Source organism: Nematolebias whitei, chromosome 10 (genome assembly GCF_014905685.2).
Source record: "Nematolebias whitei isolate Nwh7 chromosome 10, NemWhi1, whole genome shotgun sequence".
In the NCBI taxonomy this organism is placed as follows: domain Eukaryota; kingdom Metazoa; phylum Chordata; class Actinopteri; order Cyprinodontiformes; family Rivulidae; genus Nematolebias; species Nematolebias whitei.
In genome coordinates this window covers 19,609,070-19,631,999 of record NC_056507.1, presented here as the reverse complement: position 1 = coordinate 19,631,999, position 22,930 = coordinate 19,609,070, and the positions used below count along the sequence as shown (strand labels likewise).

The following is a 22,930-nucleotide window of genomic DNA, read 5'->3' as shown; positions in this document are numbered from 1 at the left end:
CCCCCCCCCCCCCCCTCCCATCCGCTCCCTAAACAGGTCTCCCTTGAAAATTAGTTCACGTGGCTCAATGACACTACCTGAATAAATAAAGGGTAAATGAAAATTAAAAATGTACAGGTGCTGGTCATAAAATTAGAATATCATGATTTATTTTTTTTATTCTATAATTCCATTCAACAAGTGAAACTTGTATATTATATTCATTCACTACACACATTCTGATATATTTCAAATGTTTATTTATTTTAATGTTGATGATTATAACTAACAGCTAATGAAAACCCCAAATTCAGTATCTCAGAAAATTAGAATATTGTGAAAAGGTTCAATATTGAAGATACACTCTAATCAGCTAATTAACTCAAAACATCTGCAAAGGCCTTTCAATGGTCTCAGTCTAGTTTTGTAGGCTACACAATCATGGGGAAGACTGCTGACTTGACAGTTGTCCAAAATACGACCACTGACACCTTGCACAAGAAGGGCAAGACACAAAAGGTCAAGGTTGTTAAAGAGCTGGCTGTTCACAGAGCTCTGTGTCCAAGCACATTAACAGAGAGGTGAAGGGAAGGAAATGATGTGGTAGAAAAAAGTGTACAAGCAATAAGGATAACTGTGCCCTGGAGAGAATGGTGAAACACAACCCATTCCAAAGTGTGAGAGAGATTCACAGTGGACTGCAACTGGAGTCAGTGCTTCAAGAACCACTACACACAGACGTATGCAAGACATGGGTTTCAGCTGTCGCATTCCTTGTGTCAAGCCACTCTTGAACAAGAGACAGCGTCAGAAGCGTCTCGCCTGGGACTGCTGCAGAATGGTCCAAAGTTATGTTCTCTGATTAAAGTAAATTTTGCATTTCCTTTGAAAATCAAGGTCCCAGAGTCTGGAGGAAGAGAGGCACAGAATCCATGTTGCTTGAGGTCCAGTGTCAAGTTTCCATAATCAGTGATGGTTTGGGGTGCCATGTCATCTGCTGGTGTTGGTCCAGTGTTTTCTGAGGTCCAAGGTCAACGCAGTCGTCTACCAGGAAGTTTTAGAGCACTTCATGTTTCCTGCTGCTGACCAACTTTATGGAGATGCAGATTTCATTTTACAACAGGATTTGGCACCTGCACACAGTGCCAAAGCTACCAGTACCTGGTTTAAGGACCATGGCATCCCTGTTCTTAACTGGCCAGCAAACTTGCCTGACCTTAACCCCATAGAAAATCTATGGGGAAGAAGTGATATGCCAATGAAATGATAATTTTCAGTTGGCCAACATTTCTAAAAATCCTTATTTTATTGGTCTTAAATAATATTCTAATTTTACGAGATACTGAATTTGAGGTTTTCATTAGTTGTCAGTTATAATCATCAACATTAAAAGAAATACACATTTTTGAAAAATATCAGTCTGTGTGTAATGAATGAATATAATACACAAGTTTCACTTTTTGAATGGAATTACTGAAATAAATCAAATTTTTCATTATATTCTGGTTTTATGACCAGCACCTGTATGTACTGGTAATGGTTAAGTTTAGGGTTAGGCTATAGAAATGAATGAAAAATGAATGGAAGTCAATGCAAAGTCTCTGTAAAGATACAAAGACAAACGTGTGTATGTGTGTGTGTGTGATGGTGGTGGTGGGGTGAGGGTGTCTTGGGCTTTTCTTCAGGTAAAGGTGGTTTTTTTTTAACCTACTACCAAAGGTGAAATGTGATTTTGTTTGTTGCTTGTGAGCGAGTATGGGTGTGTGTTATTTTGTCTGCAGTTTTAGCTAAATATCTCATAAAACCCTGGGTGGATTTTATTGAAACTCACAAAGTGATCATTGGATCTTCAACTGATTATAACTTTGGTCTCAATCCAGTTTAAGATGGCCATCACAGTAAAGCAACCTTAGCAAACACAAAAATGGCTATAGCTTGGTCACTTTTACAGACGATGAGCTAAAATTTGGTGAGTTAGCAACTTATACTGATTCCCAACATATACTATGAGCTCTACCTGATCATGTGACATCTTTGGGTGAAAACATGGTGTTAAATGGTGACATCAGCCCTGTTTGTTTCAGAAAACTCTTTTCAACCTTTGGACACAATTTAATTAAACTTTTAGAAAAGTGACTGTGGATGCACATTTCTAACTGAACAACTTTTGGAGTCACTCCACTTTGAAACAACCACCACAGCTAAATGTTTGCCACTGCAAAAATGGCTATATAATTTTGTCAACTTTCCAGATATTGAGCAAGTTTGATGTGGTAAAAGCTGATATACAGGTACTCCTAGAGCTAAAATGTTACACCATATTAAGAGTTTGTGCATAACGTTGTTACAAGGTTTGACCAAAATGACTGTACGTCTCTCCCATCTCATCATAACATGATTAAAACTAAGGTATAAAAGGCAGTGTGTTATGTGCACTCCTTCAAAGAATGTTAGGTTTTTGATTTTACCATAAAAAGCATCCATTTATACCTAAAATACAATGGTTTGTTGACTAATTTTGAACGTCCTTAACCCCAAAACTCCAGTACCTTTGAAAGCAACAGGTTCTGTTTTTTGCATGTTTGAAAGGTCACTGTGTAAAACTTGTACGTTTCCAGATGAGGAATAAACCATGAGTCAGGGGAGGAAATTCATGCTCCACTCATAGAACAGGAAGAGGATTCTTTGATAATGGAGAATACAGAAAAAAATAAAAATAAATAAAAGCTGATGCATAAGATGATTTTACTCTGAATTTACCAGTTTGTGTGTAGTGCATCCAGTTCAGGATGACCTCCGGCGCTCGGTACCAGCGAGTCACCACATATCCCGTCATCTCGCTGTCTGCCTGCCGCGCTAAACCAAAGTCTAAAATCTAACAAAAAGATGAACACAGATCTGCATTAATGCCCTTTAAAAGCAGCAACAATCCCTTCAGCCTGTTTCTACATAGATTATAAGCATTTTCAAATCCGGGCGTGAGTTTATTTGAGCCTTTGTGGTGTAAACAGATGTACCTTCAGCTCACACTCCGGGTTAACAGCAAGATTTGAGGGTTTTAAATCCTGAAAAAGTTGAAAAGCCACAGTTAACACGCAGTAAACCTTTGTTTAAAAGCTTCACACTGACAAACCGCTGCAGTCAAAAGGTTAACATACACCCACATGGACTTGAACGTCATTCATTTTATGATTTTTTTTTTTCTACCTTGAATGGTTCTTTTTTCCCAGAATAGAATGATTGAACATACAACATTTTTTAGAAACAATAGTTGGGTGCACAAGTATGAATTAATTGTGGATTTTCCCTAATCTATAAAGGGTAAAAACTGTACATACAGCCTAAAATATATTCATATATCCCCAATAATGTTTGGTTAAACGTCCTTTAGTGATTTGCACCTCAATCACAGTTTCTGTTTCCGTCAACAAGCTTCTGGTACTATTCTGGCCAGACTAATTCTACTTGGCAGAATTGGTAGAGTTCCTTCAAACTGGTCATTTTCCTGGCACAGACTTGGCTTTTAATCACTGCACACATTTTTAAGAGGGTTGAAGATCAGTCTTTAGGTAAGGCCATTCCAGAAGCTTAATGTTATCCTGCTTTATCAAGCCGGACAGCAGATTGATGCGTTTAGAATCATTGTACTGTTGAAACACCCAAAGGAGACCAAGTTTAAACTGTTTGGCTTTAAATTAGAGCTGAAGTAGAAAGATTTGGAGAAAAACAGCCACACAACATTATGCTACCACCACTGTGCTTGACAGTAAATAATACTGGAAGCTTCACCATAAACCCTCCAAACATCCTTATCATTGTAATAGCTCAGCCTTGGACGTGTCTGACCATAAACCTTTAATCCAGTAAGCATTTGGGAAGCAGCAAATTTCAGTTGAAGGTGTTTTGGAACGGGGACGTCTTTCTTGGTCAGTAACCTCCGTCGTAAATGTGGCTTCACTGTTGACAGGGACACTGGTGTAACAGATGTTTCCAGTTATCTGCAGGCTTGAGCCTTGATGGCTCATGGGTTGTTCCTGAACATCCTAACAATGTTCTCTTCATCTTTCATCTTCACTGAATATATTGGACTTTCTCATTGTTTTCAGTACTGATCAGTCCGAGTGATGTCCAACAAATCCGTTCACTAAAGAGAAGTTCATGGACCACGGCAAGTTAGAAGCCCTTCTATTTACAGGAATATATAGAAATATTTGAGCCTGTATGGATAATTTAGAACCAGTGTGGACAGGAGAAAATCCATAATAATTCAAATTTCTTTATCTACAGTAGTTGTTGTTTTAAAAAATCAATGAATTTGTATGATTTTTCCATCCAAGAAAAATAAATAATTGGAATAAATCCTTGATCCTTTACTTTGGCAGGGGTTGCCTTTGACCACTGAGCCCTGGCTGTAATATATATTTAAAAATCCCCAATGAATATGACATTTATGCCCACTTAATGAGTGCATTTAAAGCTCTGACAAGTTGCAAACTTATAAAAACACAAACTTACCCTGTGAATAATACCAGCAGAGTGAATATACTGCAATAAAGAAAGGCAACGCAGCATTAATTAAGTCCACTACTGAAAAAATTACCTTCAAGAACTATGAAGGCAGATATTTACCTTAAGACCTTTGAGAATCTGATAACCCAAATACTGAATTTTTTCATCTGACAGTCTAAGTTTCCTCATTAGCTTCCCCAGATCGGTTCCCATGAACGGCATGACGATGTAACTTGAAAAACAAGATGGAGAAAAAGCTACTATTGAGACTGAACATCAGTTTAGGGTTTTATCCAAACTGTGCACATAGTTCTGTCACCCTGCTGCCGTCAGAGCACTTACAAACCATGGAACCTGTCCAACGAAAGGTCTGGAGTGAACACGTCCAGCAAACCAATCACCTGCGTGAAAGAGAGGAAAACACAGCAGAAAACTCTTATTTAATTAATTATTCATGTGGTATTCCACAGAAAAAAACATGAAATATGAGCCAAGATTAAAACCCTGAGTGATTAAAGGAGAAAAGACTTGTGCAGTGATTATGTTGGGCCGCACATTCTCATGTTTCATGTGCTTGATGAGCCTCAGCTCCCTGAAGGCCCGTTTGGCGAACGTCTCGGACTGGAAAGGTCTGTAGAGCTTCTTGATCGCCACTTTGCCTCCTGTTCTGGTGTCCAGCGCATAACTAAAAACAGGGGCGAGAAAAACAAACGCAAAATGTGACTTCACCAGTTGTTGATTCTGTGCAACAAACGTGCTCAGTATATGAGGAAATTATGCCGTTTAGAAACTTCCCCGTCAGAAAAGGTACAATGTAACTGAAAAATCATGCGGTTTGGTTGCATAACTGAAGTGTTTTTTTTGTTTGTTTCAGACACCTGCAGGTTCTTATCACCTGTCAAGAACAGAGGTCTCACTCGGACCACAACTTTGTTTTTGTGCTGGTGTTGAAACAGAGCAGTTTAGTGCCCTCCTTCAGTTAATCATTGATAAAAGCAGGAAGATGTGCAAATAAAGCTGAATGTTTTTGCCCTTGTCTGCTGTAAGCAACATTTCTCATGAACGACTGAATTGGGCTGAAATGCTCAGATCATCATCTACAAGTGGCATTTTGAAGTCAGCCCAGACAAAGGTGGCCACCACAGCTGATGTTTGCCAACACAAACTGATGGAGGTAGCTGAGAGTCATCCTCAACACAGGCTCCGAGCGTGCACGTCACGTGCCATCGTGAATAAATACTGGGTCATTAAAGGCGGCGGGCGATGTGCATTTCTTCAAAGAATGTGAAGTTTGAAACTGTGTGGATCTGATTGCAACACCAGAAGCGTCGCAAAGATCCCCGGGGCTCGCCTCCAACAGGAAGTGGAGCAGCACGCGCTCGAGCGAAGCGACCAAACTTTGATCTTTTAGTTCGTGACTCCGATCATCTGGCACCATAAATCAGCCTCCCAGCATCGATCATTTCACTCACCACACGGTCCCGTACGCTCCGGCCCCCACCTGCTTCAGGTTCTGGTACCGCTCCGGAACTACCCACGCGCTTTGGTTGATCTCCTTATTGTAGAAGCCAGGTCTGACTCGTCTCGTCATTTTTTTGTTTTAAATCATCTAAAAATGATCCCAGATTAACAAAAAGAAGCTCAACTGTAATCCCTTTGTGTGCTCCGGCGCTACGCATCCATTGCGCCCCTGGGTGCCACCTCTGCGCAGATCGCGGCGCAGCTGCGCTCAGGGCGCACCCAGGGGACGCAGAACAGAAGGCCACTCCCGAGCAGTTAAAGGTGAAGCAGAAAACTGAACGTTGTGGGACGGAAAGTTTGGAGTAAAAATAAATCCTGTAGATTTAGTTTGTGAGGAGGGATTATCAGAAACTGGTAGACATTAATCTGGCGCCCTGAGGTGAAATTAAACCGACAGATATTCCTCACCGACATATGAACAAAGAAACACAAAAAGAAACCTAAAATGCTGTTTAAGATTGATCATTCTATAAAACTTTTAATTCAAAATGAAAATATAAAGAAAAAATGGTCAAAACAATAAGAACCCAAAGTCTACTGTCTAATCTCAATCTGTCTAAATCTAAAGTCTAATCATAAAATAGGCTAAACAAATAAATAACAAGGCTCTCCTGGACTATATTGAACCGAGGAGTTTGAAACACTTCATTCCAGTAGTTTTTCAGATATACTGAGATGTAATTTGAAAATGTGGGTCTGCGCTCAATGTAAACAAAGCACTGGATGAACCGCTGAAGTCACAGGATTGACCTACATCAGGCTGGCTGTCATCTGCGAAGGTAAACAAACACGTTTAATGTTTCACCTTTGGTCAGTCACTTCTGCTGTTTCTGTGGGTAAACAAACACACCAGCGTAGTTGGCGTTCAGTCACAAATTGTGCTGACAAAGTGTTAATTTAAAACCATTAATATGAGAAAAATATGGTGCAGCTTTTGTTTCATTTTATTTATTTTTGTCCACTCTTAGTGACTCTGCAGTTACATTAATAATAATACTAATAATAATAATAAAGTTAATGCTACAACCAACATGTTTAACCATTTATTCATGATAAAACCATCAGTATGTAATAACAAAACCCACATATGTGGCTAAATTCACAATAAACCTTTTTTGAATATAATCATCTCATTATCTCTTCTTTATTTTCCCTATAATAAACACATTGTCATAGATTATATACAATAGAAAAGTAAAAATCTGGTTGTAGTTATATGTTTAGAAAGTGATGCTCCAAAAATGAATTTTGGATTACAGAAGAATTTATTGTGCGTGTTTCTGTACGGCAAGATCTTGAACCACTCCCCTTCGTTAAGAAATAAAATCAAAATGTTCCCTTACTCAGAAACGCTCACACACACACACACACACATACACACACACATACACACGTCATAGTATTTGGTAAACGTGAAGGTGACACCCCTCAGCTCGTCAGAGTCAGGTAGGTCACTGCTGGACTTGTTGCCTGAATCATCATGAAAAGCAGACGTGACACGAAACACAAAGGAGGTGGAAAAACATTCCAAAACGTTTCATACACTGATAAATATTTGTATCTTTGAGACATTCAGGTGGACTTTGGACTCCAAAGTCCACCTGAATGTCTCAGCTAAGTCAAATCTATTCCACTGATAACATTTTGACATCAAAGTCCTTTGACTCGTTGGGTTCAAAGTTAAAACCCCAAAGCAGTGGAAGATCACTTATCACCTCCCGTCTGTTCTGTGTCATCGTGCTCGCCTTTGAAGTGTCACTCCTCTGCAGGCTTTCTTGTTGCTGCCCTGCCAAAAAGGAACTCAAAGTTGGACATGGACTTAAAATAATCAGACAGTGTCCAACTTTTTAGTTTCTTCAGGCAGGACAGCAAACGATCAAGAAAGCTGTTATGAAGATCATGTAACGCAGAGTTCTTGTGCCCACGCTGGGGGCTTGCTGTCATAAGGCACTTGGATTCTGGCTCCTGCTGCAGACGCTCCGTGCTGTTGCTCCTCTCCTTCGTCCCTCTCTCCCTGTGTGGTGGTCTCATGTCCTCCCACCCACGCAGGAAGCTCCAGGCCTGGCTGAGAGGAGAAGGGTTTCTGCAGAACCTTGAGGACCCGTTGAACCTGCAGCACAGCAAGTAAGATCAGGTAAACATGGGGAGAAAAAAAAAAAAGATGTCCAACCAACACATAGAAGAACCTGACCTCAGAAAAGTCACCCTTCTCAGCAGCCTCTATTGCATTCTGGGCAATGTAGTTCCTGAGCACCACGCGAGGGTTTGTGCCGTCCATCACCTTCACCCTCTCCTCCTGCAGAGCCTGCACGTCGCTCTGACCCTCCAGCTCACGAGCCAGACGTTTCCTGTGATGGTGATAACACAAATCAGCCATGGAACAATATCTGCAACAAAAACACAATTTCCTCCCACTTCTGTCTGTCGATCCTGTTATCAGTCAGGTTTCCATCCATCACAATCCTCAAAAAAAAAAGGAAAGTAATAAAAAAAATCTCATCTTATCTCTGAGCTGTTCTCGGGTGTGACCTCCTAATAACAAAGTCTCACCTGTAGTGTATGATCCAGGAGCTCCACTCCTCAGCTTGCTTGGTTTTCAGCTCCTCCTGACTCGTCTCCATCAGTTCCTTCAGTTTGCCGAGTTTGTCCAAATGTCTGGCCATCGTGGCTCTGTCTGAAATCATCTGGAACAGGGCCGGGCTGCTCTGAGCCATAGAGAGCAGCACTGAAAGCTCCCTGCTCAAAACAAATAATAGATACTGTAACAGTTAGCATCTTGAAATAAAAGAATCATGCCAGAGCATTAAAATCTGAGTGCCGACAGAGGAGCTACATATAATGTAGACTTCCAGTTAAAAACTGCTTTTACAAAAATAAAACTACATTACGGAGGATTTACAGTATACTTATAAGAGTTATGTATATATTTCAATCTGTGCACATATTTTCCATCTGTAACTTTTAAAAATGTTTGCTTCATCTGTTATTACAACCTTACAAACATCTGTGGCAAAATGATTGTACTATTTCCTTTGGAGATGGTCTGGATACATGAAGCTCACTAACTGCCCACTGGACTTCCTTCTAAGTTCTTGAAAGAGGTTTTTAATACTGTAGGCTTATGCGTCTTAACATTTTTAAACTCTTGCCTTATTTTAGGAACTGTCCCTGCTGCTTTTAAACATGCTGTGGTTCAAAAAACCTCACCTTGACACATCAATTTGATTAAATTTTAAGACTTATTTCTCATTTGCCTTTTTTAGCTAAAATCTTGGAAAAAAATTATTTTATGCAGTTACAACACATCTATCCATCCATCCATCCATCCATCCATCCAGATCCATCTGGATTTAGAACTTGTCATAGTACTGAATCAGTCCTGTTAAAAGTCCATAATGATATTGCCATGTCTATGGATGCTGTTTCCTGCTGGACCTTACAGCTGCTTCTGACACAGTGGACCTGCTGTCCTTCCGTCTTGTCTTCAACTCTATGATGGTATATCTGGTTCAGCTCTCAAGTGGTTCACCTCCTACTTGACCAACACAACTTTCTCTGTCAGGTTGGGTAAACTGTCTTCCTCTACTGCACCTCTTTCTTGTGGTGTGCCACAGGGCTCTATTCTTGGTCCACTTCTTTTTTCTCTGTATATGCTGCCAATGGAATCAGTTATTGCCAGACACCACTTTTCTTTTCACTGCTATGCAGACGATTTACACATTTATTTGCCTATGAAGCCTAAAAGCACTAACCTTCACACTTCTTTTATTGACTGTATTACTGACATTAGAGACTTCACCAAAATTTTCTGTTTTTAGATGAAGGAAAGACAGAGTGTATATTCTTTGGTGATGATGCTCCCTGTAACTTTTGTGCTTTGATATCCAAGTTTAGACCCACAGTTAAAAACTTGGGGGTGACCTTTGACAAGGATTTAAAGTTTGACAAACATATAGCCTCTGTAGTCAAGGCCAGCTTTTATCAGTTTTGTCTTAATCAAGGTCAAGCCTTTTTTAAATTGTCCGGACCTGGAAAAAGCTATTCATGCTTTTATCAGCTCAAGGCTTGACTACTGCCATGGTCTGTTGCAGTGGTGGGGAAAGTACTCAAACACTGTACTTAAGTAAAAGTACAAATAAACAGACAAAAATGTACTCTAGTAAAAGTAGAAGTACCACATTAATGTTTTTACTTAAGTAAAAGTAAATAAGTACTTGCTTTTAAAAATACTTAAAGTATTAAAAGTAAAAGTACTTGCTGAATGTATTACCTACCATATGTATATTTTGTGTAATACATTAATAGTGTTGAGTCATTTTACTGAACAATGCTGCAGATAATACATGTTTTTATTGTGTTTACTCTGTGACACCGTTCACACTTGGACTTGTGATTCTGTGCGTCAGAATTTCAGGGATGACATGCAGAGTTAAATGTCATTAATCAAAATAAGAAAGAGGAGTGATTATACCTTTGAAAGTTTTTATTTAACACAAAGTAAAACCAATGTGTCATTTTAACTGCAGTAAACACATTTAAATAAAAGGTAGCTGATGAAAAAAGGAACAGTAGACACAACTAACAAAAAAATAGGCACCGATCAGTTCAACTCCAGTTTGTCATCAACTCTAGTTAAAATGATGTCTAGTCAACCTTGTAATGGGTCAATATTGAACAATATTTTAACTTCCTGACACCATTTTCAAAACTTGGACCCGAGTGTCGAGTCATTTGGAGACATCTCTTGTCTCCTAACATCCCATGAACTGACACATTTTAATGTTGCAGCAATAATTTCTTGTTCAAGTTCAGAAGAAGTTGGTTTTCAAAGTTTTTTTAAGTCCAGTCTGGCTCTTTTGGGAGAGAGAATCTGTCCTGCTGTACTGAATAATCTTTCAATAGGCTTTCAATAAGGCCATGGGTGGCACGTAATGTATCTTCTGGCTGACTTTCCTCGATGGAATCCATTATGGGTGTGTTAGTGGTGCAGCGGGTGCGCCCAGCTCAGTGACATATACTAGAATATAGCTCTTCTTGAAGGCAGGTCTAATGTTACCTGCCCACTTTGCATTGATTCAATGGACCAACTCCCCTCTCGCCATGGTTTACTTTCAAATTAACGAACAAATAAAAAAGTTGCAACGTGAATGTAACTTGTAACACAACGCATTATAGAAATGTAGTGTACTAGAAAGTACAGATACTTAATGTAAAATGTAGTGGAGTAAAAGTAAAAAGTATCCATGTTTAACTCTACTTAAGTAAAGTACAGATACATGAACAGTGTACTTAAGTACAGTAAAGAAGTACTTGTACTTCGTTACATCCCACCACTGTCTGTTTGTAGGAATCTTCCAATCCTCCATCAGACGTCTTCAACTGGTCCAAAATACTGCAGCTCGTCTTATTTATTATTTTTGACTAATACGTTTTTACAGTTTGTCCCAAAGTCCAAATGTTGGGACGACTGGGCCTTTTCAGTCGCTGCACCCAGATTGTGGAAGTAAGAAACTCAGGATTTGTGCTCCATCACTGATCTGGCGCTTTAAAAATTTAATCTTAAAACCTTTTTATTCAGGCAGGCTTTTAATACATACTGGCTCTCCTGGCATTTTCGTATTGTTTTTAGTAGTTTATTTTTTACTTTTGTTTTGTGAAGCACGTTGTGCACCTTTTGGCTGTTGGAAAAATAAATATTGATTGATTGATTGATAGACAGGCCTTTTTTTTAGAAGACATTTTAAAATGGAACAGAACGATATCTGACTGAATGCAACAAGTTTTTTGCTAAATGAGTAGCTAACCTAAGTTTTCTACATGATCAGAAATATACATCTGGATGCATGATGTTGCTGCTGTAACGTGATATTTGGTGACATTTACTTAGGAATAAATTTTTACTTTAATATCAGCATTCTTACAGAATAAATTACAAATAAGTCAAGAATGCAGCACCATTGTACATCTACTGATCAGATCCACTAGAGCCACTCAGAGGCAGAAGAATGAATTACACCAAATAGAATATCAGTTTTAAACAATTAGATCATAAAAGCAATAACTTTGAAATCCTTGTATCATTTCTTGAACATGGCAGTCTATTACAATTTGGTCCAAATGGTGGTGTTATAAACCAGGCCATCTGCACCTCCTCAGTACATTCAATAATGATTGTAAGCTAAACGGTTGATCAAATCTGACCAAAAAAGTGTCAAACTAAAGTAAAAAAATACAAATTTGAATGAAGCCATTCTTTTTGAAAATGTGAACATTTTAATTTTTGTTTTATTTAATAGTTTTTTGAAAATTTAGTTAATATTAAATAGAAGTTTTGTTTGCTCAACTTGCCACTAGAAAGAACTTGTGAAAAGCTACTATTAAAATCCTTCTGGAAACTTAAGAGGTGGTAACACATATTAAAATATTCAGGCTTATTTAGCTGAAATATTTTGTAATTCCACACTCTAAATGTTTTTTTCAGATTTATATTTATAATCGTTTTAATCAAACACAATGTGTTTTGGACTGTGCGTAGTGTCTTTATGGCTCACCGTGGATCAATAGTGGGTTTGTTGGCTGCTTTAAGCTCCTCTAAAGAGGCACACTGCTCCAACAGAAGGTCTGTGGTTTTCTTAAGCTCCCCGTGTCCTTCAGCTTCTTCCACAGATGAACAGGAAATTTGACTTAAGCTTCTGAAGGTGTTGGTGAAGTCAGCACCTGCAGGATATGAAGAGAAAATGCATCAGTCAATATGTATTTGATTAAATTTACTTTTAAATCAGACACCTGAGCAAAATGACACTGAATTAAGATCCCACCCGTGTTGTGCATCGTCTGCAGCAGCTGAGTGATCAGTATCTCATCTTCAGGTTCCTCCTTTGTCAGTAAGCCCAGCTTCTTCCTCATGTTCTCCAAGTAGAAGCGGTTGAACAAGTCCATGTATTCGTTCATTACGGCCTCGGCCCGATCTGGCGGAAGTTCTGGAGCAAGAGCCTCAGCTAGCTTCACCAGGTTCCACCTGCAGATGGCCGGCTGGGCCTGGTAGGAGTAGCGGCCAGAGTTGTCGGACGCATTGCAAACGAAGTCCGGGTCAAACCTGAGGAATGTAGAAAGTCCATAAAAATACTTTGTGTAGTTAGATTTTGAACTCTACAGTTATTTGTCAATGTACACATTACAACTCATATGTCTGACCTGTCCATGAAGCCGTAAGGACCATAGTCCAGGGTAAGACCCAGGACGCTCATGTTGTCGGTGTTCAGAACTCCGTGACAGAATCCTACACACTGCCACTGAGCCACGAGCCGGGCCGTGCGATACATCACCTGCAAACAGAGAGAGAGAGGGAACCACAGGGTAAGCCATCTCTAAAAATATCCTCAAACAGTTTCAGTGGAATGACCTTTCACTAAGTGGAAAAGGAAAATGTCATATTCCTGGATCCTTGTTACCTTAGTCTCACAGAGGGAACAAAGACTCAGTACTGACACTAAAAAACTTGCACCGGTTTAACAAGATAACATCCAAATGTTATTTAAAGTTGACTTTATTCAGTTTTAAAGCCTACATTGGCTTAAATTACAAATAAAACCTAATCTTATCATCTTAAATTTGCATGTTTAGCCTCTTACCTCTCTGAAGAAAGCTATGTTTCGCTCCACTTTGTCTGGATAGTTCTGATGGATTTCAGGGTAGAACATCTCTATGACATAATCCAACATCTGAGCTCGGATCTCATCCCGTCCATAGCTGGGACCTTGCCGCCCTGTCAACTCATCAGCCGGCTTGAAGATCTCAAAGGACCCAAATCTGTGTGGACAACACAATATATGAAGATCTTTGTAAAAACATCTTCAAAAGCTCAGAAGTCCACGATAGATGAAAGGAGGACAGTGTGTGTGTGTTCACCTGAGGAAGGTGGGAGCAATGCGAAGAACAACTGAGCATCTCTCAAGCTGAGGATGTCCGCTGTAATTCACGTCCCGTATAACTCTGCTGTCAGAGGTCACCACGGAGCCTGCTCTGGTGGTGGGCACACCGAGGAAGAACATCGCCTCGCTGCAGAGGAACTCTCTTATACTGGACCGCAGGACCTTACGACCATCAGCTTGTCTGTGGAGGAGAAAGGCAAAACACTTTATACACAATATTTAAAGTAAAGCCTATTTGATCGGTCCACTGATCTCACAGCTCGCTCAGACCTTTTGTCAATTACTTCAAATTATTACAAATTGTCTTTGTGACAGGATGCAACCAGTGCCATGAAATCCTATTTTGAATTGAAGTTATTGACAAGTTGTGTACTTTGTGTGGTTCATCCTTTGAGTTTAAGACCTTTTTTAATGTCTGAATGACTCATAGGTCGGGGTTAAAGGTGCTCATTGCATTAGTCATGAAAACAAATTAGTCAAATTTTCATTAAGTAAAGAGAAAACAAACTCTTTACATTGTTTTCTCATACCGATGGGTGTCCTTAAATTTAAAATTTGTAAAGAAATTTGTGAAAACCTATCCTATGCTTGTCTAGTTCTGCCATATTTGTTTACCTTCACTAAGACAAGACAATCTGAAGCTCTAATGTGGTTTTCAACTGAATGCTTTGTTTACATCGAGTCTGTACCCATAGTTCAGAATTGCAGATTATTGGAGTAAACTCTTTCAAAATGCTTGATTGTGTATAGTTTAATATACCGTTTAATGTAATAGTTTACAGTTTGCAATAACCTTGTGTAAATACACAAGTATTTATCATAGACAGGTATTACACAGGAAACAACTGGACTAAAAATGAGCATAAGTCTAAAGTTAAAATCTAGAGTAACTTTACAGTCTAATATTTGTGTTCAAGAGGTTACCTGGAGAAGGGGGTCAGTCCAGCTCCTTTCACCTGAATCTCCCATCGACCGCTCGGGTTTTCCCGGAGCAGCTCGGGCTCTTGACCCGGTGGAGCCTTTACCTCCCCCAGGTAGCAGGCCGCCCCGTCTCCCAGCTGCCCGGCAAAATGACCGAACTGGTGCCCGCAGTAGCAGTGCGCCGCAGGTTCGGATCCAGGCAGAACCTTGGATCCGCTGAGATACTCGGGCCCCAGTGGATCCTTCAAGACCTCGTCTGCGCGGAGCCCCAGCAGAGCCAGAGCTTCGGGCGACACGGCAACGAACCGAACGTTGCTCAGCGGCTGAGGCTTCACCCGAGAGAAACAAGCACCTTTGACCTGGCGGACTCCCGGCTCCTCGGATGGGTCCAGGGGAAGTTTCCTCAGGGCTGCGTTGTCAAACTCGAGGCGCTCCAGTGGGGAACGACTTACTGCGTGACCCATATCGTCCATCTTGACAGTACCGAGGAGTCTGAACGTGGACACACCGGGAATAAAGACGCGTAACGTGCCTAAAAGAGCCATCCAAACCAGGCCATCTGTCTGTTGGCCTTCACCAGTGAGTACATAGCTGTTAAATCACGATTTCATAATCCGACAGACTAAACCGGATGTTTTGGTAACATGTTGTTATGCCTTTATTAGTCCGGCTAGAAACACAATGTTAAGGCGGAACTATATAAAGAAAACGTAAATCAATCAACCTTTATTTAGACAGGTAAATCCCATTGAGTCTCGAGGACTCATTTACAAGAGAGACCTGATTTCAACAAAGAAAGATGACAACAATGGACAACAGCAACAACAATAAACAATTATAAAAAGTCATACTGCAGGTTTTTTTTTTTTTTTTTTTTTTTTTACAAATAGGATGGCTAAAAGGAAAAGGTAACAAAAAAAAAAACAGCTAGATTCTAAGGCGAATGTAGAAAACTAAAAACAGGAACATGTCTGCATTGGTCCCTGCCAGGAGTCCAACAGATTCTTAAAGCCAAGAATCTGAAAATTAAAAAAAACGATAATTAGAAAATTTAAATATTGTTCTACGTGTCACTAAATATTACATTTTTAACTAATGAATAAAAGGACTATAAAACATGTTTGTCAAATATAGTTTAACTTGACTTGTTTATTTATTTTTTTATCATATACTTAACGATTTTTATAATTAATGACATGTTCCTGTTTTTAGTTTTCTACATTCGCCTTAGAATCTAGCTGTTTTTGTTACCTTTTTCTTTTAGCCATCCTATTTGTAAAAACAAACAAACTGGAGTATGACTTTTTATAATTGTTTATTGTTGTTGCTGTTGTCCATTGTTGTCATCCTTCTTTGTTGAAATCAGGTTTCTCTTGTAAATGAGTCCTCGAGGCTCAATAGGATTACCTGTCTAAATAAAGGTTGAATGAATCAAAAACTCTTGAGTTACTTACAATAAAAGATTTGAAGATATGGGAAGCCAAATACCACAACAAACGCAGTCATTCACAGTTTTCAAATAAATACAGTAGACTGGACCTTTATGTTGGAAGAAGACTGCATTAGTCTAAGGGAAAAAGCAATAAAGGATAAAGGCACAGACCTTGCATCTAAATTTTATCCTCGCTTCCATTCAAGATTTCAACTGGAAGACAAGTTACCTGACTTAGCTCAAAAAAAAAAACTGGCACAAGCTTCAAACGTTTTCTAAAAGAAATAATATATATATATATATATATATATATATATATACATGTATATATATATATATATATATATATATATATATATATGTATGTGTGTGTGTGTGTGTGTGTATATATACACACTGTATGTATAATAAAAAAAATTTGACCTAATTCACAATAAAAAAGTACCTCATATTAATATCACCCATTGTTATATCTGCAGAATGACAAAAAGTAATGTGCATACAGTCTGTAAATTTATGCTTGAAACCATGCAATTATCTTCCTCAGACACTTTACTGTGCTTCATCATTTCATATATGGCTCATTGTAGTTTCTAGGACATCACTCCATCTTTTTTGTTCATGCAGAGACAAGCTTAATTTTAGATACATGTGTTTGTGTTGGTAATAAACTTTAGCAGAGGAGGCAATCATGAGGTCAAAGGCAGCAGCAGTGATATCAAAGTAAGGCTAAATGTTCCAGTAAGTTTTGCATTTAGCAGTCAGACATTATATAAATAAAGCATTATGGTAAAGTTCAATTCCTCACTGAAAGGAGACAAAACAAGTTTTAGTCTCATTTGATTCTTGGATTTTAAAAACACCATAGGAATGAATAATACACATATTATGATAGCTTTATCTATACAAGTAGTTTGTTTTTATTTATAAATCCTTACTCATATATGGAGCCAGTTAAATAAAGCCTGTGAGAATACCTCATATTTGAAGAAACACAAGTTAGAACATTAATCACTGCTGTTCCTGCTATTACTAAAATGTAGGAATAAGCATAAAATGTTGGTGGATTGGTGGCATTTCAAAGTCATTGCAAAATAAAAGTAAATTTATGGAGCGATGGGTTTTATTAAACATCTCATGTAATGTCAGAATTTTAGAAAACTTCACCAATTCTATGCACATGTAAAATGAACAGAAACTATTAAACAGTAGCCCTTACAGATGAAACTCGAGGCACTTGGCTTTAGAGTTAGCAGGACAGAGAAATCACTAAATTTCCTTTACTAACCCTTAACACTTGTGTCGAGGAACATGGATATTTTTATGAAGAACCAGGAGAATGATGATAATCCTTCCGCATCAGACATTTCTTTTCTTCACAGCATTGTTCAGCATACACAAATACTTATATTTTAAACTATCTTTCAGTTAACCATCATTAAATTATGACTTTTTTTCTACTCCAACAGCCTGTATGCATAGAACATGACTAACAGTCTTTTAAAATGTAGGACCAATCACCAACAATCTGACTGGTAGCAGAAGAAAGGAAGGAACCAGCCTCTTAAAAACAATAACCACATCATCTCAGAGCAGGTGATGATGATTCCAGTGATGCTTACTAAATGAAAACTGTGGGCATGTGAATTTAAGAAATGACAGGGAAAATATAAATTTACTAAAGAGGCATATTGTACTAGAAGTACATTTCTTAAATCAATGGTGTGTACAAAACATTTAGAGTACTGTAATGGTTTCTTTGGCAGCATTACCCCTCTGTCAACAGGGACATCGATATGAGGTGAAGGACTCTTAACCCAGATTAGGTCTTTTTTGGTTCAATGTGTGGGTTGATGAACCTGATCCTTCAACCTCACCTCCTGTTTTTAAGGCCACTGGTGATCAATGCATTGTTTTGAGAGGTTAAAGGTCATGTCTCGGATAAGAGACAACAAGCAGAGTCAAGAAGGACGAAGCCGTACTGTGTCCAATAAAGACTGAACTGCAGGTAGAGACAGCAGGGCTCTACCTAAACCTCCCCCGGCACGGTAGCAGGCGTATCCTAGCATTCCAAGCAAGACACCCTTTATGGATGTGCGCAACAACCAGCCGAAGCGTGAGGGGGACGCAACGCTGAGGAAAACAGACAGAGAAACAATGACATACCAGTTTTTTCCCAATCGACTGTTTATAGTATCAAGGAAATGCAGTCAGCGTACCTCATGATTTCATGAATGTTAAGCTCCTTCTCCCAGTTTTGTTCAATGCCAGGAACATGACCCATTCCTACAACTCCCACCACCACAGCAGGCACTTCTACAGTGAGAATAACAAATATTTAGGTTAATCATTCAGACTTGAAGCCTCAAATTTTCCATAGAATAATAATAATAATAATAATAATAATAATATTATAGGCTTTATCTTGTACAAATGATCAAATACTTAAATAGGAAAACAATTATGTGCAAATTTTAGCACATTTGAGTTATTGTGCAAGGCTGTTACAAACTAAAGGTTTTGCAAAAGTATGGCATTTTTTTAAGTAAATAACAGAACAGAATATTCACAAAATGGATCCTTAAAGTACAATTGGCTAAAAATAAACAAATCTATCATTAAACATACGGTAACTAGGCGTGCATCAGTTGCATTCAAACCAGACTGTCCTCCTAAGTTAGTAAATATGCAACATATATTGCTATACAAAAATATTTATAGACAATATACTTACAATTATTATTAAAAAAAAACCTGAAGTAGTACATTATAAATTATTATTGATAAATTCTAATGAGCAATGTACATTCAAGACCAAAAAGGTTGACTGTAAATGTTTATTCTTTGAATATACAAGTGCTTGCTGAGTAATGCAATACTCACTCTGGCCATTAAAAGGGGACTCCACACAGCGCGTTGCCTGGCGGAGTGTGTGTGTGAGGTAGATGTCCCTTTCAGCCACGATGGTTTGATGAAGAGCAGGAAACTCGCCAATCATCTCCGACATCGTCTGCTCCAGCAAATCTTTCTGCTTGCACTTCTCAACATCCTCTTTACTGAAACATGACACACAATTTATCTCAGTGAGCTGGAAGTCATGTAAAGTTAGGGAATATGCCTTTTAGTTATAGAGAAACATAAATATAAATAGAAGAAAAAGTTACAAATGCATCACTTGTAAATTATGTAACTGTCTGAATCTACAGTTGAAATAAATTAACATTATTTATTATCATTGCAAATGTGTTTTGCCCAAGTTCTACATAGTAGCCTTAAAAAATGACTTTCATCCTGCCATTTGCTAAACTGGCCACCAATACATGCTGTCAAGAATATATTCAACTTTAGGTCTCTAAGGTAAAATATTTAACTTATCAAACTTTTGATTGCAAAGATACTGCAAGATGCATACAAGCATCTGTTCACGCAGAAAGATTGTCCTCAAATAAATCAAAGGCTTTTAAATACTCGACAGATTAGCATATATTTGAAAACGGGTGCAAATTCATAATTCTAACATAAACCATGCACAGCCCTTTTTTGCCTAATTCATCTTTACTACAGCTTTCATGATTTCCACAAAAATATATTTCAGAAGCTCTTTCATCCACAATATGTAAAGTCACTCACATAGGGTATCTTTCATTCTGTAAGAATACATTTATCAATTCATCTGTTTTTATATTTCTATACATATGTTACATATCTTTATTACATACATACATAAAAATGTGAAACACAAAAATGTCACTAAATTCAAAGACAACTTTTTTCCTTAGGCTAAATAGTAGTGAATTAAAGAGTGTTTAAAGACGTGGAAAAAAGTGATACCTGATTGGATCTGACAAAAAGCAAAGACCCCAGGCAAGGCGAGCCTTCTGCCATAGACTGAGAGCAGCTATAGCTCTCTTGAACGTCACAGGGATTGGCCTGTCCCCAAGGTGGAATTTACAAAATGGTACTCGTCCAGCCTGTGTGGACAGAAATACTTTAAGGTTCAAAAATACACAACATATTTAAAGTGGGACAGGCGTGCTTCTGTGGACAATGTGCTGTCTTTTCAAGACAAAATGAGGTGGGGGTGTTCAGGATAATACGGCTCTAAAATGAACATTTAGCTTCTTAACGAAGACATTTTGTTGGTCAAAAGTGGCATGACTGATGGGTAAAAAGGATTTATGAATGACTTACCTCTTTGAAGGCCTCCCTAAACTCTCCTCCAGGTGCCATCCCCAGCTGCTCTGTGATGTGAGCTGAAACTTTGAGCAGAAGAATCTGCATCAGACCAGACATCAGCCCATTCTGAACAGAAGAGAAAGAGAGTTAGGCCTTTGAAAGCATTTTTATTGCAACTTTAAAATACACTGGTGCTACATTAAAGAAGTTCCAGCTCAATCCAAAGCAGAGCTAAATTTGTAAGAAAAGCCTAACTGGAGCTCTCATTGCAACTTTTTTTTTTTTAAACCATATCGATTTCATATCGATTTGAAAGCCTGACCTGTTTAATGGCTTGTTGAACCTTTTCCAGGTTGATCTCTTTGGCTTCCCTCAGCAGCGTATTCTCATCCATCCTCAACATCGACACCCTGTACTGGCACAGCTCCACCACCACCACGTCTGGCTGCACAGCGCAAATTGTCTGTTTGAGAGAGAGAAAGAGTGAAAAAACTATATAAGAAGCAGACACAGAATAACCTCACAGTCAAAGAAATAAACAAATGGCTAATATGCATTACAGAAAAAAGCACAACATTTCACAAGCAGCAGCACAGAAGACAAGATAATGCTGCACTAAGTGGTGCATTATCACTTGAGCTGTGTTAATTGCACACATTATTTTAAAAACAGTTCACAGCATATCACATTTTAGGAAGGTGTGAGTAGCTTAATGCCCTACAGAGAGACTGATACTTTGTGTGTGTGTGTCTGACTGGCTCACCGTGGCCACATCTTTTTTGCTGCTGTCACTGAAATGAGCAGTGCCCACCAGGTACAGGATACTGCCATCTGGGGCAGTAAGACAGGTCACCGTCTCTGGGAGCTCAGGAGACGACTGGCGACGCTTGGATCGCAGCTCCCACAAAATCTCCAAGGTTTCACCATCCGCTAGACAAAGACGGCACAAAGTTAGAAAAAAAAAAAACCTTGAAAATTTTGAGAGAAATTGTAATTTTTATAATTACTAGGATCTCTTGAAGCAAAGCTTTATTTACATTTAAAGTAACTTTTTGATAGCTCAGCTAAAGAAGTCATGGGCCCCAAACTCTGGAACAACCTGCCCCCCAACATCAGGCAGGCCACCTCCCTTCCTCACTTCAAATCCCTGCTTAAAACACATCTGTTCTCTCAGGCATTTCATACAGTGTAAATTGATCTAGTGTTTTTTTAATCTGTGACCCTATGTTTTAAATGCTTTTTTTAATTCTTCAGTTATTATTATTAGTGTATTGTGTATATATATATGTTTATATATTTTTCTCTATAATTTACTCATTGATTGTTGTGTTGTTAAGCACTTTGATAACAGGTTCTGTTTTAAATGTGCTCTATAAATAAAGATGACTTGACTTGACTAAAATTGTAGCAAATCAAAATCTGCACAAAAGATGTCAGTAAAACCTTGAACATGGACATTTCTCTGACATAAAATTATTCCCACCTTACTTTTTTAAATGTTTCACATATAACTTGAAAAAATAGTACAGTGATGATAAACACATTTAAAGTTTTGTGAACACCCTTTTTCTAAGTGTTCAACTATAGCCAGACAGATTAATTACAAAAACAAGTAGTAAATGAGACTATTTTTGTTAGTATTCATATTGTTAAGATTTATGATAGACATCTTGGAATTTAGAAAACAGTATCAGTATATGTAGACGTTTGTCATCAAATCCATTGTGTTTCCATTGAGCTGCATTGATCCTATCTTCGTTTTATCTCCATTTTCTTTGTAGGAGACTAAATTTGGTAAAAGTTGGTTAACACACATTCAGAATGAAACGTGCTGCGAGTTGCAACTCATGATGAAATTAAAGCAAAAAAAAAAAAAACCTGAAAGCACAACAATAATTATTTTTATCTCAAGTTACAGAAAGGAAATTCTGACTAATTGCACAGCTCTAGATGGTGTTCCCATCACTTAGTTGATTTTTGTCATCAAATATTTGTCCCAATCTATTTATCTGTGATCAACTAAATCAGCCAATCAGAAGAGCCAGCAGTGAAGTGTTAGTGGGAAACTGAAATCAAATCTTCATGTGTTTCTTGCCAAACAGGTCATTTACACAGCATGTAGTCACCTCTTTTAAAGTTATCACACCAGTTGTCTGATGCAATTCAGAACACTTCTGGCAACAAAACACAATATCTTTTGAAGAAAGAGAGACTAAAACTACAACATACCAAGTCCTGGAGGTATACAAGGCGGTTCCTCTTCTGCATGATGATCTCTTGATGGGCTGACAGACTCATCCTAAGAAACAAGACAACGTAGACAATGTCAAACAATGAATGCATGTTTAGCCCTGTTTTAAGATTAAGAAATTATTTATGTACCAAGTATGTCCATCATGAAAGACTAGATAACTAATGACAATTTGTGAGAGGAAGTTCAGTTCAGTACATATGCATATAT

At 38.4% G+C, this 22,930-nt stretch overlaps 3 protein-coding genes across 5 annotated transcripts in view; all 3 read right to left on the bottom strand.

Annotated features, from left to right (window-relative positions):
- The window catches only part of mapk12a (mitogen-activated protein kinase 12a), an 8,753-nt gene extending 2,500 nt beyond the window's left edge, over positions 1–6,253 (bottom strand). The window contains exons 1-7 of the mRNA XM_037682754.1: positions 5,961–6,253; positions 5,044–5,173; positions 4,831–4,889; positions 4,609–4,720; positions 4,495–4,524; positions 2,997–3,044; positions 2,740–2,854 (exon numbers count right to left, since the gene is read on the bottom strand). Coding sequence (XP_037538682.1) covers positions 2,740–2,854; positions 2,997–3,044; positions 4,495–4,524; positions 4,609–4,720; positions 4,831–4,889; positions 5,044–5,173; positions 5,961–6,079 — 613 coding nt within the window. The 5' untranslated portion in view covers positions 6,080–6,253. The remainder of the gene's footprint in view (positions 1–2,739; positions 2,855–2,996; positions 3,045–4,494; positions 4,525–4,608; positions 4,721–4,830; positions 4,890–5,043; positions 5,174–5,960) is intronic.
- Positions 6,254–7,656: 1,403 nt separating this feature from the next.
- Positions 7,657–15,427, bottom strand: selenoo1 (selenoprotein O1). Of its 2 annotated transcripts, none has more exons than XM_037682752.1 (9): positions 14,865–15,427; positions 13,918–14,121; positions 13,641–13,818; positions 13,204–13,334; positions 12,828–13,105; positions 12,561–12,726; positions 8,560–8,745; positions 8,201–8,357; positions 7,657–8,119 (listed from the first exon to the last, which is right to left on the bottom strand). In XM_037682752.1, the coding sequence occupies exons 1-9, from the start codon at positions 15,404–15,406 to the stop codon at positions 7,898–7,900; spliced, it is 2,064 nt and encodes a 687-aa protein (XP_037538680.1). In that variant the 5' UTR covers positions 15,407–15,427; the 3' UTR covers positions 7,657–7,897. The 2 variants fall into 2 exon arrangements, with proteins under 2 accessions (XP_037538680.1, XP_037538681.1); XM_037682753.1 differs by having other exon boundaries at positions 7,907–8,119.
- Positions 15,428–18,187: 2,760 nt separating this feature from the next.
- Positions 18,188–22,930, bottom strand: part of trabd (TraB domain containing) — a 5,874-nt gene continuing 1,131 nt past the window's right edge. For both annotated transcript variants that reach the window (XM_037682750.1, XM_037682751.1), the window contains exons 3-10: positions 22,699–22,768; positions 21,233–21,399; positions 20,792–20,932; positions 20,485–20,595; positions 20,125–20,264; positions 19,177–19,349; positions 18,513–18,609; positions 18,188–18,426 (exon numbers count right to left, since the gene is read on the bottom strand). In XM_037682750.1, the coding sequence (XP_037538678.1) occupies positions 18,255–18,426; positions 18,513–18,609; positions 19,177–19,349; positions 20,125–20,264; positions 20,485–20,595; positions 20,792–20,932; positions 21,233–21,399; positions 22,699–22,768 (1,071 nt within the window). In that variant the 3' untranslated portion in view covers positions 18,188–18,254. The remainder of the gene's footprint in view (positions 18,427–18,512; positions 18,610–19,176; positions 19,350–20,124; positions 20,265–20,484; positions 20,596–20,791; positions 20,933–21,232; positions 21,400–22,698; positions 22,769–22,930) is intronic.